The sequence below is a fragment of the Haliotis cracherodii genome, unplaced genomic scaffold (assembly GCF_022045235.1).
Source record: "Haliotis cracherodii isolate W230 unplaced genomic scaffold, xgHalCrac1.p SCAF_10, whole genome shotgun sequence".
NCBI classification, from domain to species: domain Eukaryota; kingdom Metazoa; phylum Mollusca; class Gastropoda; order Lepetellida; family Haliotidae; genus Haliotis; species Haliotis cracherodii.
The window spans coordinates 58,385,074-58,403,417 of NW_027266265.1; the positions used below are offsets into that span (position 1 = coordinate 58,385,074).

General features: G+C 44.1%; 2 protein-coding genes across 2 annotated transcripts; one reads left to right on the forward strand and one right to left on the reverse strand.

Moving 5' to 3' along the window:
* Positions 1-229: 229 nt before the first annotated feature.
* Positions 230-1,428, forward strand: LOC139453936 (fap1 adhesin-like). Its single transcript, XM_071235377.1, has 2 exons — positions 230-655; positions 811-1,428. Exons 1-2 carry the CDS (start codon positions 230-232, stop codon positions 1,426-1,428), a joined length of 1,044 nt encoding a protein of 347 aa, XP_071091478.1.
* Positions 1,429-10,490: 9,062 nt separating this feature from the next.
* On the reverse strand, positions 10,491-15,512 carry LOC139453937 (ataxin-2 homolog). The gene is made up of 5 exons (XM_071235378.1): positions 15,435-15,512; positions 12,768-12,842; positions 12,495-12,599; positions 11,309-11,938; positions 10,491-10,547 (listed from the first exon to the last, which is right to left on the reverse strand). Exons 1-5 carry the CDS (start codon positions 15,510-15,512, stop codon positions 10,491-10,493), a joined length of 945 nt encoding a protein of 314 aa, XP_071091479.1.
* Positions 15,513-18,344: the final 2,832 nt, after the last annotated feature.

Sequence of the window (18,344 nt, forward strand, 5' to 3'; positions counted from 1 at the left end):
TAAGGGGAACGAACTTTTAGGCAGTAGTGTAGTTTCAGTATTTGCTTACATCAGTGAATTGATTAGTATTATGACATATTCACTTACTTCTATCAAATGACAAGGTGAGATAAGGCTAGTGCCCTTTCAGTTCAGAAATGAGTCAAACTATTTGACAGTGAAGTGTTTATATGAATGAGAACTCGCCTGTTCATTTCAACGCTTGCTTTTAGGCTCAGATGTGCGGAATATGATTGTCAAGAACTCTCAGAACTGTGTCAAGAACTGTTTTATGACTGCCAAGAACTGTGTCAAGATCTGTGTCAATAAGTGTGTCAAAAAGTGTGTCAAGGATTGTGTCAAGGATTGTGTCAAGAACTGTGTCAAGGATTGTGTCAAGGGTTGTGTCAAGGAATGTGTCATGAACTGTGTCAAGGATTGTGTCAACAAATATGCCAAGAACTGTGTCATGGATTGTGTCAAGAAATGTGCCAAAAACTGTGTCAAGGATTGTGTCAAGGATTGTGTCAAGAACTGTGTCAAGAACTGTGTCAAGGATTGTGTCAAGAACTGTGTCAAGAGCTGTGTCAATGATTGTGTCAAGAACTGTGTCAAGAACCGCGTCAAGCACTCTGTCAAGAGCTATGTCAAAAGCTGTTTCAAGAACTGTGTCAAGGTCTGTTATAGGGATTGTGTCAAGAACTCGTCAAGAACTGTGTCGAGCACTCTGTCGAGACTGTGTCGAGGACTGTATCGGGAACTGTGTTAAGATTGTGTCAGGAACTGTGTCAAGACTGTGTCAAGAAAGACTGTGTCAAGAACTGCCTCTAGAACTGTGTCAAGGATTGTGCCAAGAACTGTGTCAAAGATTGTGTCAAGGATTGTGTCAAGAACTATGTCAAGAACTCTGTCAATGATTGTATCAAGACCTGTGTCAAGAACCGCGTCAAGGATTGTATAAAGAACTGTGTCAAGGATTGTATCAAGAACTATGTCAAGAACCGTGTCAATGATTGTGTCAAGAATTGTATCATGGATTGTGCAAAGAACTGTGTCAAGGATTGTGTCAAGAACTGTGTCAAGGATTGTGTCAAGAACTGTGTCAAGGACTGTGTCAATGATTGTGTCAAGAATTGTATCAAGGATTGTGCCAAGAACTGTGTCAAGGATTTTGTCAAGGATTGTGTCAAGAACTGTGTCAAGAGCTGTGTCAATGATTGTGTCAAGAACTGTGTCAAGAACCGCGTCAAGCACTCTGTCAAGAACTATGTCAAGAGCTGTTTCAAGAACTGTGTCAAGGTCTGTTATAGGGATTGTGTCAAGAACTCGTCAAGAACTGTGTCGAGCACTCTGTCGAGACTGTGTCGAGGACTGTGTCGAGGACTGTGTTGGGGACTGTATCGGGAACTGTGTCAAGAACTGCGTCTAGAACTGTGTCAAGGACTGTGACAAGAACTGTGTTGAGACTGTGTCGAGAAGTGTGTCAAGGACTGTGACAAGAACTGCGTCTAGAACTGTGACAAGGACTGTGTCAAGAACTGTGTCTGAAGATTGTGGTTTATTTTATTGATAGGCTATAGTCCACCAAGGCGGTGGGAAATGGACAGGACTGTATGAGCAAACGCAGCTGATAAAATGGGCACCGAAACGCACCAAACGAATTCTGAAATAACCATGAAAATATTGATTGTCACGTGCAGGATGAACGTTACACGTGATTCGACTGGTTTTGAGTTGGCTGTGGGCTGTAGTTGTCATGTGACAGCATGGGCCACGGTTCTATTACGTGAATGTAGAACAGACACGTTGTTTTAAAGAACTTAGTTGATTACAAATAATATTTCACATATAAAAGCGGACTTATTCCCCAATTGGTAGCTAAAATTGTTCAAATAGAAGAAAACAGTATAGTTTCTTGAGGTACAATAGACGTTTGATCTTGTTTCAAGAGTGTATTGTTTTGATTTAAGGGATTATCTTCACTCCAACGTCTACTTCACGACACCTCAACGTGCAGGTAATTCACTATAATTTCGCTATACCTGAACGTAACGGTAACTTCAGGACACCTTAAAAGCTAGCATACCAGAACTTAACGATATCTGAACATCAGTAATTCATTCAACGCCATACTGGTTACAATAGATGAAAACTCGTGAAGATACGGTGGGAAAATGGGTCCCCAGCCACCTACGCTTGACGTACCAGGTGACTAAATGGATGGAAGAGTTGTCGGGAGTCTCGGCCCCAAACCACCTACGCTTGACGTACCAGGTGACTAAATGGATGGACGAGTGGTCGGGTGACTCGGTCCCCAGCCACCTACGCTTGACGTACCAGGTGACTAAATGGATGGACGAGTGGTCGGGTGACTCGGTCCCCAGCCACCTACGCTTGACGTACCAGGTGACTAAATGGATGGAAGAGTTGTCGGGAGTCTCGGCCCCAAGCCACCTACGCTTGACGTACCAGGTGACTAAATGGATGGACAAGTGGTCGGGTGACTCGGTCCCCAGCCACCTACGCTTGACGTACCAGGTGACTAAATGGATGGACGAGTGGTCGGGTGACTCGGTTGATGTCCTCCTTTCAAATTGCGTGGGTAGATGCTCATAACTTCAATCACTAGATTATCTGGCCATGTCATGATTATTGATAGAATTCTTTAATACAAACGTAATATTGTCCAACACTCGTCCAGAGAATATTTGAAATAAGCGTATGAAGCGAAGCATCTCTAAAATCTCTACATATCTTCCGGATTCTCATCGCTCTGCCCAGACCTTCCTCAGAATGTAACGGATCGTTGATGCTTGTGGGCCTTATCATAATTTGAATGGCTCAGCTCTTGTTACCAAAAGAACATACTACAGCAATTTGTGTACTACAGCAAAACGGCGATCTGTAAATAATCGAGTCTAGACCAGACAATCCAGTGATTCAAATCATGAGCATCCATCTACGCAATTGGGATACGATGACATCCATCAAACAAGTCAGCGAGCCTAACAACAAGATCCCCTTAGTGCCCCTTACGACAAGCATGGTCGCCTCTTACGACAAACATGGGTTGCTGAAGACCTATTCTCTCCCGGATTTCATGGGTCACTACAGCTGGTCAATCGTTGTGCAGCTGAGCAAAGATCTCTTCATTGAGCACCGTCTGACGGCCTCCGTGGTCTAGTGGTAGAGCGTCCACCAGGAGACCGGGAGGTCAGGGGTTCGATACCCGGCCGCGTCATACCAAAATGCATTAAAAGATGGTACTTGTTATTACCCTGCCTGGCGCTCGACAATAAGGGGCTAAAACAAGGGCTATTCGGCTCGGAGTCAGTACACTGTGTTTGAGTGGGGTATTCATGTTAATCTGCGGCGTGGTATCTCAGTGGGCTAGCACATTAAATCGGCATGAGTCCGGACACACACACACACACACACAATGCTTACTACATGGACACAATGCTCACTACATGGACACAATACTCACTACATGGACACAATACTCACTACATGGACACAATACTCACTACATGGACACAATGCTCACTACATGGACACAATGCGCACTGCACAGACACTATGCTCACTACATGGACACAATGCTGACTACATGGACACAATACTCACTACATGGACACAATACTCACTACATGGACACAATACTCACTACATGGACACAATACTCACTACATGGACACAATACTCACTACATGGACACAATACTCACTACATGGACACAATGCTCACTACATGGACACTATGCTCACTACATGGACACAATGCTCACTACATGGACACAATACTCACTACATGGACACAATGCGCACAACACAGACACTATGCTCACTACATGGACACAATGCTGACTACATGGACACAATACTCACTACATGGACACAATGCTCACTACATGGACACAATGCTGACTACATGGACACAATACTCACTACACAGACACCATGCTCACTACATGGAGACAATTCTCACCACACAGACATAATACTCACTGCATGGACACAATGCTGACTACATGGACACAATACTCACTACACAGACACTATGCTCACTACATGGAGACAATTCTCACTACACAGACACAATACTCACTGCATGGACACAATGCTGACTACATGGACACAATGCTGACTACATGGACACAATACTCACTACACAGACACTATGCTCACTACATGGACACAATGCTCACTACATGGAGACAATGCTCACTACACAGACACAATGCTGACTACATGGGCACAATGCTGACGACATGGACACAATACTCACTACATGGACACAATGCTCACTACATGGACACACCACTGGCTACATGGACACAATGCTCACTACCCAGACACTATGCTCACTACATGGACACAATGTTCACTACATGGACACAATGCTCACTACATGGACACAATACACACTACATGCATACAATGCTCACTACCCAGACACTATGCTCACTACATGGACACAATGCTCACTACATGGACACAATGCTCACTACATGGACACAATACTCAATACATGCATACAATGCTCACTACATGGACACAATGCTCACTACATGCATACAATGCTCACTACATGGACACAATGCTCACTACATGGAAACAATGCTCACTGCATGGACACAATGCTCACTTCATGGACACAATGCTCACTACATGGACACAATGCTCACTGCACAGACACAATGCTCACTACACAGACACAATGCTGACTACATGGGCACAATACTGACTACATGGACACAATGCTCACTACATGGAAACAATGCTCACTGCATGGACACAATGCTCACTTCATGGACACAATGCTCACTACATGGACACAATGCTCACTGCACAGACACAATGCTCACTACACAGACACAATGCTCACTACATGGACACAATGCTCACTGCACAGACACAATGCTCACTACACAGACACAATGCTCACTGCACAGACACAATGCTCACTACATGGACACAATGCTCACTGCACAGACACAATGCTCACTACACAGACACAATGCTCACTACACAGACACAATGCTCACTACACAGACACAATGCTAACTACATGGACACAATGCTCACTGCACAGACACAATGCTCACTACACAGACACAATGCTCACTACACAGACACAATGCTCACTGCACAGACACAATGTTCACTGCACAGACACAATGCTCACCACATGGACACAATGCTCACTACATGGACACAATGCTCACTACATGGACACAATGCTCACTACATGGACACAATGCTCACTGCACAGACACAATGCTCACTACACAGACACAATGCTGACTACATGGGCACAATACTCACTACATGGACACAATGCTCACTACATGGACACAATTCTCACTGCATGGACACAATGCTCACTTCATGGACACAATGCTCACTACATGGACACAATGCTCACTGCACAGACACAATGCTCACTACACAGACACAATGCTGACTACACAGACACAATGCTCACTACATGGACACAATACTCACTACATGGACACAATGTTCACTACATGGACACAATGCTCACTACATGGACACAATGCTCACTACATGGACACAATGCTCACTACATGGACACACTACTCGATACATGGACACAATGCTCACTACATGGACACAATGCTCACTACATGGACACAATGCTCACTGCACAGACACAATGCTCACTTCATGGACACAGTGTACTCAAGTAGTGGTGTCTGTACGATGAAAATATGGTCTGCCTTTAGAATATTGGCGGTAATGGGAATATGTCCGGCCTTTAGAATATTGGCGGCAAAGGGAATATGGCCGGCCTTTAGAATATTGGCGGCAATGGGAATATGGCCGGCCTTTAGAATTTTGGCGGCAAAGGGAATATGGCCGGCCTTTAGAAAATTGGCGGTAATGGGAACGTGGTCGGCCTTTAGAAAATTGGCGGTAATGGGAACGTGGTCGGCCTTTAGAATATTGGCGGTAATGGGAATTTGGTCGGCGATGCGAAAGTGATCTCTGAGCGTCAGGAAAATCTACTAACAAGTTTCCAAGATAAGTCTGACATTTACGTGAAGTCTTCCTACACACCCTGTAACGCTAGTTACCTACCGGGGAGACGGTGGAGATACCAACGTACGTACACAACTGCAATCTAAAACCACCTGTTGGGATAGGGATATCGCCTCCATAACGCAGTGGGAAAAACAGACTAGAATCACAGGAGAATTTCTAATTTCACTGTGGTACAATCACACTGCAGAAACAATAGTATTCGCAGGACTTAGTATTTCACAACATAATTATTGCTAAATTCATCAGGTAGTTAAATTGTCGAAAATGAATGAAATAGAATTACATTATTTAGAATACGTGTTGTAAACATTGGGATGCGCGACATACCTGGTGTAAACATAGCGATCCGTGAACAAAACAGTTATGTATGTATTCGTTGAAGAGATCGTTCAGGCGACCACGTGACCCAACGTATGTGACGTCACTATTCATTCGTATCACATAGTTTTTGCCACCATTGTTTGTCCATGCCAGACATGAAAGACGAACAAGTTCCTGGAGCAAACCAGGAGCATATGAATTTACCCAGACAGGCTTCAGGCAGAGAACAAATGCGCCTTAAAATATCTTTTGTTTGTTTCTTTCTTGTTTAACACCGCAATCAGCAATATTCCAACTATATAACGGTGGGCAGTAGATAATGATCTGGACCAGACAATCCAGTGATTGAGATCATGAACATGGATCTACGCAATATGTATACGATGACATACATCAACCAAGTCAGCGAGCTTGACGACCCGATCCCGTTAGTCGCCTCTTACGTAAGCATAGTTGCTTATATTTGAACTAAGGTATATTTGGGAAAAACGCAAAATGCATTTCCAGAAAGATAGAGTTAGAAAACTTCAAATTACGAATGTAAATCAAAAACTCTTGTTCTACAAAGAATCATTTGAAGAAAGACGACGCAAGCAGCTGCACATTTTTCTGTTATAACATTCTATTACCTCAGAGTGTAATGTTCACATGGCAACACCTGAACTATTACATCAGAGTGTAATGTTCACATGGCAACACCTGAACTATTACCTCAGAGTGTAATGTTCACATGGCAACACCTGAACTATTACCTCAGAGTGTAATGTTCACATGGCAACACCTGAACTATTACCTCAGAGTGTAATGTTCACATGGCAACACCTGAACTATTACATCAGAGTGTAATGTTCACATGGCAACACCTGAACTATTACCTCAGAGTGTAATGATCAGATGGCAACACCTGAACTATTACCTCAGAGTGTAATGTTCACATGGCAACACCTGAACTATTACCTCAGAGTGTAATGTTCACATGGCAACACCTGAACTATTACCTCAGAGTGTAATGTTCACGTGGCAACACCTGAACTATTACCCCAGAGTCTAATGTTCTGGATTTTATGTTGTATTATCAAACACTTGAATACCGCTCTAGATTGCGGTATTTAATCTAGCTGTCATATTGTTGCTCTTGCATGTGGTAGCGGTTGCTCCAGCACACATGCTTCCAGCCAGATACGGCGTATCACTTCGCACATTGATGCAGCAGTGACTGATAAGGGATGCTTCGTGATAATTAGATTCTTGTACTTTTGACACAACTGAGATAAATAATCTCATGTAGTGCGCGGAATTCTGTCGCAGGGCAGTGCGCGGAGTCTGCGTCTGGTTTTGTGATTGTTGTCTGAGGGCAGGTGTTTTCCCAGCACTAAAGTAAATCTGTAAGAGACTGAACACCCCTTAACCATAGACAGCTCATGTCAACATAGGCACACCACATTCACACATTCAAACCCGTCACGTTCACCCATTCACACCCGTCACGTTTACACATTCACACAAGTCACGTTCACACATTCACACAAGTCACGTTTACACATTCAAACCCCTCACATTCACATATTCACACACGTTACATTCTCACCCGTCACTTTCACACACGCCACGTTCATACGTTCATACTCACCCGTAGCATTCACGCATTCACACATGCCACGTTCACACATTCACACAAGTCACGTTCACACACGCAACGTTCATACGTTCACACATTCACACAAGTCACGTTCACACATTCAAACCCCTCACATTCACACAAGTCACGTTCACACACGCCACGTTCATACATTCACACAAGTCACGTTCACACATTCACACATGCCACGTTCACACACGCCACGTTCACACACTCACACAAGTCACGTTCACACATTCACACAAGTCACATTCACACATTCACACAAGTCACGTTTACACATTCAAACCCCTCACATTCACATATTCACACATGTCACATTTTCGTGTGTCACTTTCACACACGCCACGTTCATACGTTCATACACACCCGTAGCATTCACGCATTCACACAAGTCACGTTCACACACGTCACATTCTCACCCGTCACCTTCACACAAGTCACGTTCATACGTTCAAACCCCTCACATTCACATATTCACACATCCATACACGTCACGTTCACACATTCACACACGTAACGTTCGCACAGTGTCTACATTAGCAGTACACGTGTGTGTGTGGCGTGTCTACTTTAGCAGTGCACGTGTGTGTGTGGAGTGTCTACATTAGCAGTACACGTGGGTTTGGGGAGTCTAGATTAGCAGTACACGTGTGTGTGGAGCTTCTTCATTAGCAGTACACGTGTGTGTGGAGTGTCTACATTAGCAGTACACGTGTGTTTGTGGAGTGTCTACATTAGCAGTACACGTGGGTTTGGTGTGTCTACATTAGCAGTACACGTGTGTGTGTGGAGTGTCTACATTAGCAGTACACGTGGGTTTGGGGAGTCTATATTAGCAGAACACGTGTGTGTGTGGAGCGTCTACATTAGCAGTACACGTGTGTGTGGAGTGTCTACATTAGCAGTACACGTGTGTGTGTGGAGTGTCTACATTAGCAGTACACGTGGGTTTGGGGAGTCTAGATTAGCAGTACACGTGTGTGTGGAGCGACTACATTAGCAGTGCACGTGGGTTTGGGGAGTCTAGATTAGCAGTACACGTGTGTGTGGAGTGTCTACATTAGCAGTACACGTGGGTTTGGGGAGTCTAGATTACAATACACGTGTGCGTGTGGAGCGTCTACATTAGCAGTACACGTGTGTGTGTGTGGCGTGTCTACTTTAGCAGTACACGTGTGTGTGTGGAGCGTCTACATTAGCAGTACACGTGTGTGTGGAGTGTCTACATTAGCAGTACATGTGTGTGTGGAGTGTCTACATTAGCAGTACATGTGGGTTTGAGGTGTCTACCTTAGCAGTACACGTGTGTGTGTGGAGTGTCTACAGTAGCAGTACACGTGGGTTTGGGGTGTCTATATTAGCAGAACACGTGTGTGTGTGGAGTGTCTACATTAGCAGTACACGTGTGCGGAGAGTCTACATTAGCAGTACAAGTGGGTTTGCGGTGTCTACATTAGCAGAACACGTGTGTGGGGTGTTAACATAAGCAGTACACGTGTGTGTGTGTGTGTGTCTGTGTGGAGTGTCTACATTAGACGTACACGTGTGTGGAGAGTCTACCTTAGCAGGTCACGTGTGTGTGTGGAGTGTCTATATTAGACGTACACGTGTGTGTGTGGAGAGTCTATATTAGACGTACACGTGTGTGGATAGTCTACTTTAGCAGTGCACGTGTGTGGGGTGTTAATATTAGCAGTACATGTGTGTGTGTGTGGTGCGTCTACATTAGCAGTACACGTGTGTCGATGAGAGAGTAAATGGTAGTTCACATTTAAGGAGACGTTAGCAGGCAACATGACAGGTATTTCTACGGTATCGGTACACACATGTTAACCTTGGGTCAATCTCTTTGTTCTTTTAATAACTTTGGTCGGAAAACAAAATCCCACTTCACCGTGATTTAATAACGCCTCTCCAAAGGCCATGCAGTAATCTACGTTAACTCTTAACCTAGCAGGGTGACATTGAGTAGATACGCTGTCTGTAAATAGCTCTGATATATATTAGTAGCTACTCTATCTGTATTGAATGTAAGTGATATGAGTTCAACCGCTTACTGAACCATCTCGTAAGATCCGGGGTAGAATAGGTCTTCAGCACCTCGTGCTTGCCGTAAAAAAACATGCTTGTCATAAGAGGCGACTAACGGGGTCGGGTGGTCAGGCTCGCTGACTTGGTAGGTGCATGACATCGATCCCATTTGTGTTGTCATGATATTAATCACTGGATTTTCTGGTCCAGGCGAGATTATATACAGACCGCCGTCTCTTAACTGGAATATTGCTGAGTTCGGCGGTAAACAACAAACCAACCAAACCAACCACCCTCAGCTGAACCACCGACCAGTCCCCGATACAACAGACTCTGTTACATTCCGCTGACCGACCTACACTCAGCTGTGCCACCGACCAGTCCCCGATACAACAGACTCTGTTACATTCCGCTGACCGACCTACCCTTTGCTGTTCCCGCTGAATGCGTCAATTTGTCCGTTCTATCATGTTGCCGGAACCCAGACTCTCCAGCGACAACTCGGCCTTTTGGGAACCTATACATGTAAATTACAGGGCCTGCCAATCAAAGCTGAGATTGGTGCAATAAGCCACGACTAATCCAGTGTAATCTGACACGTGAGTGACAGCGAAATTGTAATCAACGTAATGTACTTTAGTAATCCGCCATTAGCTCATGACATTTGCCAACATTCGCTCAGGCTTTGGGGTCAGTGATGAAAGACCAGATAGCATCTCAGCGGAATCCTTTGTTATTGATGATGTTGGTGTTGCATAATTCAGCAGACATAACTAGCCTCGTTATCGTTATCGTTATCGTTATATTGGTCTGGGTGAGGACGCGGATACATTGCTATTACATCACATGGGAGCCAAGCCGATCTCGCAGGTTCCGTGTCGTGATGAGGAATAAATGGCAGGTTTACTGGACCGGGTTTACTGGGCAGGTTTACTGGGAAGGGTTTACTTGGCAGGGTTTACTGGGCAGTGTTTACTTGGCAGGTTTACTGGGCAGGGTTTACTGGGCAGAGTTTACTGGGCAGGGTTTACTTGGCAGGGTTTTACTTGGCAGGTTTACTAGATTACAGATGGAGATTTAAAACTAGCATGCAACCATAAAATTTGGACTATTCCTAACAATACAAATAGAGAAACCAAAGTACTTTGAAGCATGTGGTCTTACATACTCTCATGGGTTCGTCTGAGATACGGTGTGTTGGAGACAGGGTTTGTTATAGACAGGTTTTGTCTGAAATAGGGTTTGTCTGAAACAGGTCTTGTCTGACATAAGGTTTGTCTGAGAAAATGTTTGTCTGAGAAAGTGTTGGTCTGAGAAAGTGTTTGTCTGAGACAGAGATGTGTTCTGTTGGCCAGTCCTGTAGTGATGGTCCCACTGACCACTGCATGACAGCCTGCCTCTGTTCCTGTAGTGATGGTACCACTGACCACTGGATGACAGCCTGCCTCTGTTCCTGTAGTGATGGTACCACTGACCACTGCATGACAGCCTGCCTCTGTTCCTGTAGTGATGGTACCACTGACCACTGGATGACAGCCTGCCTCTGTTCCTGTAGTGATGGTACCACTGACCACTGCATGGCAGCCTGTCTCTGTTCCTGTAGTGATGGTACCACTGACCACTGCATGGCAGCCTGTCTCTGTTCCTGTAGTGATGGTACCACTGACCACTGGATGACAGCCTGCCTCTGTTCCTGTAGTGATGGTACCACTGACCACTGGATGACAGCCTGTCTCTGTTCCTGTAGTGATGGTACCACTGACCACTGGATGACAGCCTGCCTCTGTTCCTGTAGTGATGGTACCACTGACCACTGCATGACAGCCTGCCTCTGTTCCTGTCCCGCCTGCTTTGTGGGGACACACAGTCCGCCACGTTTGTCCAACAAGTATTTAGCCTGTAGACACAGAGATATCTCACCCCTGTCTCTACCGACCCAAGCCGAGGCCAGGGACAAGTCAAGGTCGGCGGGGTTTCATCTATTTCTGATCACCTCTTTGCCTTCTGCACACGCACATATATACTTGGTGTCGGGTAACGGACATTCGTGTAGTCACTCGCAAGCAACACCATACTTTATGTCAGGTATTACTTTGAAATTCGTACTTATGACTTTCACCACAACCGACATATATCATGTTTTTAACTTACATTGTTCCCTGTTTCCACAAGTAAAGACTTTAAGTCACGGGCTGCTGACAATGGTTTAGACGAAAGGATAACGTCTGGCATATGTTTCATTTCAAGAAAGACTCTTCTAGAATTGACATAGCTTTCACAGAACTCATGTGACATATATACTAAAAGTAATATCGTATGTGTATGAGTTGATTGGAGTTTCACCATTCGGTTTTCACCAGGTTCTGAACATGCAATACTAATCATAAACATACACGTATGCCATCAGTAGTTTCCGCGAGCAGTCACATTGTCAGATTAACAGTCAATTTCACAGCTTCGTTCACAGTCACATTCACAGCCACATTCACAGTCACATTGGTAGCAACATTCACAGTTAGATTTACAGTCACATTCACAGCCACATTCACATTCACAGTCTGATTCACAGTCACATTCATAGTGACATTCATAGTCAAATTCACAGCCACAGTCACATTCACAGTCAGATTCACGGCATATTCACAGCCACATTCACAGTTACATTCACAAGGAGATAAACAGCTTCATTCATTCAGATTAACAGAGACATTCACAGCCACACTTACAGTCACATTCACAGCCACATTCACAGTCGGATTAACAAAGACATTCACGGCCACATTCACATTCAGATTCCCAGTCTGATTTACAGTCACATTCACAGTCAGAACACAGCCACATTCACAGCCATATTCAGAGTCAGAGTCACAGTCAGATTCAGGTTAGGATTCACAGTCAGATTCACAGCCACATTCACAATCCGATTCACAGTCTGATTTACAGTCACATTCACAGCCGGATTCACACTCATATTCACAGTCAGATTTGCACACAGTTTGTAACGTGTATACTTACGCATCCATAACTGTTACAGCCGACAGACTCCTGGTTACTGTGTAACGTGTGTACTAACGCATCTATAACTGTTACAGCCAGCTGACTCCTGGTTACTGTGTAACGTGTGTACTAACGCATCTATAACTGTTACAGCCAGCTGACTCCTGGTTACTGTGTAACGTGTGTACTAACGCATCTATAAATGTTAGAGCCAGCTGACTCCTGGTTACTGTGTAACGTGTGTACTAACGCATCTATAACTGTTACAGCCAGCTGACTCCTGGTTACTGTGTAACGTGTGTACTAACGCATCTATAACTGTTAGAGCCAGCTGACGCGTGGTTACTGTGTAACGTGTATACTAACGCATCTATAACTTTTACAGCCAGCTGACTCCTGGTTACTGTGTAACGTGTGTACTAACGCATCTATAACTTTTACAGCCAGCTGACTCCTGGTTACTGTGTAACGTGTGTACTAACGCATCTATAACTGTTACAGCCAGCTGACTCCTGGTTACTGTGTAACGTGTGTACTAACGCATCTATAACTGTTAGAGCCAGCTGACGCGTGGTCACTGTGTAACGTGTATACTAACGCATCTATAACTGTAACAGCCAGCTGACTCCCAGGTTCTATAACTGGTGTCAGCCTTGATGAGAGTCCGGGATGTTTACTCGATCATCTCGCGTACGGAACATCATCAGTTGCTAATGAGGTGACGGCACGTGAGCTGATGACGTGATGAAGGCTGCCATGTGATGAAATGACCGCACACTGTGAAACCGACTGAAGTGAACTGGAATTCAGGGTTTGAGTCTAACTACGAAGTATGTAAGGTACACCATCAATAGTTTTGGCTAAACAACCGTCACAGCAGTGGACAAATCTACTGTCTCTTCCTCCAAACAAACCAGAGTCTGTTCTATCAGCTGGCAAGTTCTCTGCTTCTGTTTTTCTAGGATTCCAAAGACATCCTACTAGTAGACTACAAGGGGCGTTCAATAAGTTTTGCAACTTAGGCATTTGTGTTCACACAAACAATGTCAATTTGTGGCAGGTGTGGCACTAGTCATAACATCAAGTTGACACGTGTCATATCAAGTTCCAGACACAACAATAAGTTAGATGTGATGACTTCATTCCCTTGATTGTGGTCAAAATCATAGATTCTCTCAAAAATGAACAACGCGCTGTAATAAAGTTCCTTACCAAGGAGGGATGCAAAGCAAAAGAAATCCATGATGGCATGTGTAAAGTGATGGGTAAGGATGCTCCTGACTATTCCCCATTTTGCCTTTGGTCTCTACAGTTTAAAAGGGGTAGGGAGTCCATAGACGATGACCCAAGGTCAGACAGGCCTTCAGATGCCACCCAACCGGAAACCATTGCTGCTGTAGAAAGGAGATTTTTGTATGTCCGACGAGTGAAAGTATCTAAACTTTCTAGGGAATTCCAAATATCAGTTGGAACTGTTGGAACCATTATTCATGAGCATCTTGGTGTGTCCAAGGTATCTGCAAGATGGGGTACCTAGTAACCTCAGAGCTCAAGATCGCCATCAGAGAACTGAAATCTATATCTCTATACTGCTGATGAAGCCGGATTTCTTTCTCGTCTAGTGACAGGTGATGAGACAGCACTGGATCCTCCACTGGGACCCAGAAACTAAATTGGAATCCATGCAATGGAAGCAACCCAATTCTCCGCCTCCGAGGAAGTTTCGCACTCAACCACCGGCTGGCAAGGCAATGGCCACCATATTTTGGGATGCAAGAGGCATATTACTGAATAATTACATGCCACCAAAAACTACAATCAGTTGACAGTATTATGCTAATTTAATGAAAGAAATGCGAAAATCTATTCGCCAGAAACGCCGTGGGATGTTAACACGTGGTATTCTACTTTTAGATGACAAGTCGAGAATTGCACAGGCCGCCATATGTGAATGTTGATTCGAACAGTTAAATCACCCACCCTACAGCCCAGACTTAGCCCCCAGTGACTATTTCCTGTTCCGGCAAATAAAATCAGCCCTAAAGACGAGGATGACGAGGACATAAAGGCTGCCACAGGGGCGTGGTAAGAGGACCAATCTGCAGGTTTCTGTAAAAGTGGTATTAAAAGTTTGAAGGACAAATGGAATAAGTGTATTGAGGTGAATGGACATTATATTGAAAAATAAAAGTGCAAAAGATATTGGTCTGATATTGAAGTTGCAAAACTTATTGAACGCCTCTCGTACCTCACGAAAGTTCAGACCAATCGTTGCTAATATTCGGGTAATAGTTTAGGCAACTGCGTGAGAATATGTCGTGTTGACAATGCACATGTACACAAGTCTGTGGCCGCCATGGTTTCAATTCAAGACTGTGGCTTTGAACCCACTGTACATCTTCCATTTTCACCAGATTGGGCACCGTCAGATTTCTACCTCCTCCCAAGATGACATAGAACTCTCCGGTAACCATCATGAAAATAACGACGACGTCATTTCCGCTATGGATGACTTCTTATACCACCTGAAGAAACCTACTACACCAGTGGGATCCTGGCTCGCAAGGATCTCTGGCAGAGGGTGTGGACCTCGGAGGGAACACTAATCATATTTAGCAACCATCTCCAGTAACGCTGTCCGACACAGGATCAAACCTATTCAGGGACTTTTGCGTTTCTACACTTCAAGGATGTTTACAACGATAAAACTAATGTACCTCAAGTAGTTGTACAGGTCAGACACAGTGCTTCACTGGCGGTAATGTTAGTGCATTTCTACTATGTATGCCGTTATTCACTGATATCAGAATTTCTGAACTTGTGTATATAGACTACATATTGGAAAGGGCTACCGAACATCAGATAATGTATTTGTTCTTAAAACATTAATAGATTCTTAAAAAAGTAAAAACAATTGATGATGAAAAACACTACAAACTTACAATACGAAAGACACTCAAGAAAGAAATATACTCTTTGAAAATTTATCCACACAAAATGTAAATGTTATCAGTCATGAAAACAAATTATTTCATTTCATTCTCCCAAATTATGAAGCCATCAATGTCAGTTACATTTGTTTCCGTGTCTATCATTTCTAGCAATAAATACCCCTTGATCTTAATCAACCGATGACATTATATGTATAATATCATAAAATATGTAATATCGATTGGCTTTTGTGTCTACAGTATGTGTGCATAGATGTATATATGAATCATAATGTTTTGTCATTTTAAAGGAATGCATCTGTCCTGTAACATAATGTTTCTGCAATAAATAAAATCCCATCTCAACTAATCTTTTCTATCCCGTTTCACAGTGATGTATGATGGCGTGTGTATTTTAAAATGCATATTTTCCGTTGCACAGCGGTGCATTGACGTGCAGTTATAAGCACTGCTGTTCATTTATTGGATGTACACAACCCGACATGGTCTTGTGTGCAACGTGTGTCTCCCATCAGTGGAAGAACGTTCAGTCAATTCAGAAAGAAAACACAATTATCGGTCGCATCAAGAACAAGTGGTTCATGTGAATTGCGTCTGAAGTACCTTGGATATGCCATCAGCTCCTCATCCTAGATGCTATGTGACACAGATGCCTGGCATCTCACTGACAAACACTTATCTTGATATACGCAGTCAGAATGGCCGCGGAACGGGTCAGGTCTTCATCAACTTGTAGCCCGAATATCCGATGTCTGGTATTGTCTGCTGGTCAATCATGTATTGTATTGTCTACAAATCTACAATGTGTGATATGTTCCATAAATTTACGAGGAATGGTATTGTCTTCAAATCTATGATGTATAGTATTGTCTATAAATCTACGATATCTAGTATTTTCTACCATGCTGACTTTGGATCAGCTGTTTTATTCAGAGCATATCTCTGCGATGTATACTAGCCCGGTGGCATAACTCCTGCGGTAATGTTTATCGTATGTGTATTTAATGGTGTTTTGCACATTAACGCGAGGATCAAGATAACCGTGTCAGCTGAAGCGGTTTTCAAAGTGAAATACCCCCTGTATTGCAGGAGTCAGCTGTGCATGTGGTGGCCTGCTTGGGAGAGCCTCTCTTCCGTGCGCACGTTGGGAGAAACATTTACCGATGTTTGGGTATAGATCCTTATAACATTGCATGGTCAGACTGAATAATGAACATGGTATAGCATTGTATATTTGAGGTGACGGATTAACAGTTAAAGCAATTATCATGTTAATCTCTCTCAAGTATGATGATTGTGTCTACTGTTATTCCCTCACCTCCCATCAACCTGTACCCCATCCCAGACCACCCATCTCTCAGTGTTGTCGAGTGTTTCCACTCCCCGCCCCCCTGTATCCCCTCCGAGACCCCCAGTGCACCCTCCAAGACCCCCTGTAGCCCCCTCTCAGACCACCCATCTCTCAGTGTTGTCGAATGTTATAGGTTTCGTCAAGAACGCTTCCTCCCTTGAGGGGTGAAATGTCGTGTGTCTATTTAAGACTTATTTGCCCAATGTCAGCTAAACAAAGGAAGTAACAAGTTAGCAGAGACATGGACTTTGGGCATCCTGTAGTCCGATGTCTACGCCGGCAGCGCCCTCTATCGGCTCCTGCCTGAATCATGCCGTCTTTATGCCAGTTTTGATCTAGAACCTCTCAACATCTGTACCCCCGTTCCCCAGATGGCTGACACTATTTTACCCCATTTTACAGTTATTCTCGTCCCCGCGGAGTTTGTATACCTGAGTGTATCAGGTAAGCTATATTTCTGGAACGCCCTTTTGTTTTACGAGCATTTATTTGAGAACTATTTAGCATTAAACCAACCAAGCAAACTGTATACAAATGTGGTAAGCGAGCATGTTATTTCAGGACGTTTAGTCAGGAGTAACTAACATAGCATGCTGACACTAACTGTCACCTGGGATGCTGACACTGACTGTCACCTGGGATACTGACACTAACTGTCACCAGGGATACTGACACTAACTGTCACCTGGGATACTGACACTAACTGTCACCGGGGATACTGACACTAACTGTCACCTGGGATACTGACACTAACTGTCACCAGGGATACTGACACTAACTGTCACCTGGGATACTGACACTAACTGTCACCAGGGATACTGACACTAACTGTCACCAGGGATACTGACACTAACTGTTACCTGGGATACTGACACTAACTGTCACCTGGGATGCTGACACTAACTGTCACCTGGGATGCTGACACTAACTGTCACCTGGGATGCTGACAGTGGGCTAACTTGGGATGCTGACAGTGGACTAGAAGAAGTGGTGGCATTGTTTAG